Source organism: Myotis brandtii, unplaced genomic scaffold, assembly GCF_000412655.1.
Source record: "Myotis brandtii unplaced genomic scaffold, ASM41265v1 scaffold285, whole genome shotgun sequence".
NCBI classification, from domain to species: Eukaryota; Metazoa; Chordata; class Mammalia; order Chiroptera; family Vespertilionidae; genus Myotis; species Myotis brandtii.
In genome coordinates this window covers 2,810,685-2,814,004 of record NW_005360891.1, presented here as the reverse complement: position 1 = coordinate 2,814,004, position 3,320 = coordinate 2,810,685, and the positions used below count along the sequence as shown (strand labels likewise).

The window sequence follows — 3,320 nt, the reverse complement described above, 5'->3', positions numbered from 1 at the left end:
GGTACCCCCACTGACATACAGGGCTACATGGTGAATCAATGGTAGACTTGAGTTCAAAAGGCCAGATTTTAGTTTCCAAGTTCAGTAATTGCTGTTGGTTTTACTGCATCACAGAATCTCCTGAATTACTCTAGTTTGTTATCAGTCAGTGGATTTCTTAATGAACATTCAAGTTGAAATTATATAGATTTTTGTAGGCCTCTGTGCCTGAGAAAAATATGTTTAAAAAATTAATCGGCTTTAAAAACTTTCATGAGATATTTCTGAACAACTTGTTTATTGACTTTCTGATTATTTTCAAGTTGTGTCTTGATCATCAGTTTGATTGTTGTGTAGGTTACTTTTTTTCCTTAGCTTCTGTCTTTAATTTTCATTATTTCTGTTTATTTCTGTTACATGTTTGAATTATGCACATATGAGTTTTACCATGTTATGTAAAAAGATTTCACTAGTAGCTATATAAAAATGCAATATTTTCAAAGATAATTATAAGAATGTTTTATTCCTTTTTTTCTTATAAATGTGACCCATTTTTTGCTCCCAGTACATGGGTTAGGTTATGCCTGGTCACCATCAGTCTTAAATGTATCTGTGGGAGACACTGTGACATGGCATTGGCAAGCACGTCCATTTCTTACGGGAATAGGATATAGAGTTTTCTCTGTCTCCAGTCCTGGAAGTGTAACTTATGATGGCAAAGGATTTATGAATGGAAGAGAAAAATCCGTATCAGGTATGTTTCCACTTTGTTGAGTTTTGCATCGTGCTTCTTTATTCTAGATATAATAAAAAGGTATTTTGTTTAGATTTAAAATACATGTGTAAATAATATATGCAAATATACAAATTGATTTAGTTGACTTTTTTTTTGCTGTAGCAAAAATTTACAAATTCATAAGATATAAGTGAATGTAAGCAAGGTATTTTATATATTGCTGATGAATTTCTGATACCAAAAGTATCTTTATTCATTCTAGAATAAACCAATAGAAAAATATATAGAAACAAGCAAAATAGAAGGGAAATTGGAATATTTTTTAAGCATACCAGTCCACTAGCAAGGAATGAAATTCTGTTAATTGGAATCAGCTTATCATCAGTATTTATTCTAGGACAACTCCGTGCAGTGTTCCTTTTAGACAGTCTTTTTATTGTACACATGTAGCAGTTAGAAACTTTTTTACTCATGAACACAAACTAAGTATTATTTGTTTATTGTTCATTCCTTGTTGAGTTGTTCTTTAAACTTTGGTAAGTTATGCCAGACTTGACATCTTTTTCTAGAAAAGTTAAAGCTGGATCTTGTCTTCCTCAATGTAAGTTCATTATACACAATAGCTCTTTATAGCCACTGACTCGTTTCCTTACCACTTACGTTCTGTTGAATATATGAAACATAAGAAACGTCATCTGCATGTGAATTTGAACAAATTTCTTTTCAAAGATGCATCAATTGCTTGTATTTATTATGTACAATCTTATATTATGGCAGGTTCATTTTCTTACCAATTTACTTCACCTGGAATCCATTATTATAGCAGTGGGTATGTTGATGAGGCCCACTCCATTGTTCTCCAAGGAGTCATTAACGTTCTACCAGCTGAAAGCAGGCACATTCCCCTGCACCTGTCTGTGGGCAGCACCGAAGCCACATACGCTCAGGGTAAGAGCTAAAGATGGACACCCTGTGACTCTGGTGACCCGGGCATATTTAATCTTTCTGGATTAGGATGCAGTTAACTGGGTCCAATACTGCTTCTGTCTCTTACTAGCCACAGGACCTGGAATAGGTCTGGACTACTTTGAGGCTGGAGTTTATTCTATTAATAAGGATCATATTAATGTTGTCTTGCCATTCTCCCTGAATCCTGTGTGCCTCAAATAAGATATAATATTAAAAAGTTCTGATATTCTGTACATGCCCCAAAATACATTAAACTATGAAATGATGTTATTTTTTTTATTTTCCCCTTGGGATCTGGCCTTAGACAAATTGAAGAATAAGTTAGTTTTATATTCACTCTTTACTGTATCGTCTTTGTCCAGGTTTTCTTTTAACTTTGTACTGCCTGGGACCCCTCTTGTCTTTTTTTTTTTAAAGGGGGTTTACTAGAATATAAACCACCATGGTCAAAATAAAGAGTAATGAAATTTGAAAACAGCTCTTACTTTAGAATATTATCCATGACTTACAGGCAGTTCTTTTGTCTAAAGGAGAACCTGTGAATTTGCACGTGGGAAGCTCTGTGACAGGCTGCCTAGCAACAGAACCCCTGTGTGGCCTGAACAATACCGGGGTTAAAAATTCAGATAAATTGCTCTTTGAGCTTTCAAGTTGTTTTTCACCATCTATCAGCAACATTAGTCCATCTACCGGAACAGTAAATGAACTGGTAACGATTACTGGACATGGCTTCAGTAATCTGACATGTGCTAATAAGGTAAGATTATATAAAGCTCTCCATTTTACTTTTATATACTCAATAAAAGGAAGATATTTTGTCTATAACCTCATAATTTAACTTCTAACAGCTTTATTGTGATACAATGCACATACTGTACAATTGACCCATTTAAAGTGCACATTTCAATAGCTTTTAGTATAGTCGTTACATATCTATCACCCCAGTCAATTTTAGAACATTTTATTACCCCAAAGGAACCCTACAATCTTTACCAGCGGTGGGGAACCTTTCTTCTGCCAAGGGCCATTTGGATATTTATAACATCATTTAAGGGCCATAACTTAAAAATTAGGGTGATGTATTTGGTCAAACATTTAATTAACTCACCCCTAATGCCTTGTCAAGGCCAGACCAAATGATGTTGTGGGCCTTATATGGGACGTTCCCCACCCCTGCCTTAAACATTACTCAAACCCCTCGATACCTCCCTGCCCTAAACAACCACTAATCTAATTTCTGTTTCTCTGGGTTTCCTATTCTGGTCATTTCTTATAAATAGAATCATACAATATGTCATTTGTGACCAGCTTTATTCACTAAGCATATCGTTTCCAAGGTTCATCCATGTTGTACCACGTATCAGAACTTCATTTCATTTTTATGGCTGAATAATATTCTATTGTCTGACATACACATTTTATTTATCCTTTCATGAGTTCATGGATATTTGAATTGTATTCACCTTTTTGACTATTATGAAAACCTAGCTGTGGCCATTTATGGACAATCATAATTTAGTTTTAAGATTAATCCAAGATATGCCTTAATCAGTCCCCCAAATCAACTTTATGCATAAAAATGTGCACTTCAGTAATTTTTAAAACTGAAGTTGCTGGTAATACAAAATTTAACTTT

The 3,320-nt window shown here is 34.3% G+C and overlaps 1 protein-coding gene across 1 annotated transcript in view; it reads left to right on the top strand.

The window, feature by feature from the left end:
• PKHD1L1 (polycystic kidney and hepatic disease 1 (autosomal recessive)-like 1) overlaps positions 1–3,320 on the top strand; it is a gene marked incomplete at its 5' end in the record, with an annotated part of 151,153 nt that overhangs the window by 55,956 nt on the left and 91,877 nt on the right. Inside the window, 3 exon segments of the mRNA XM_014541975.1 lie at positions 545–733; positions 1,493–1,663; positions 2,215–2,441. Coding sequence (XP_014397461.1) covers positions 545–733; positions 1,493–1,663; positions 2,215–2,441 — 587 coding nt within the window.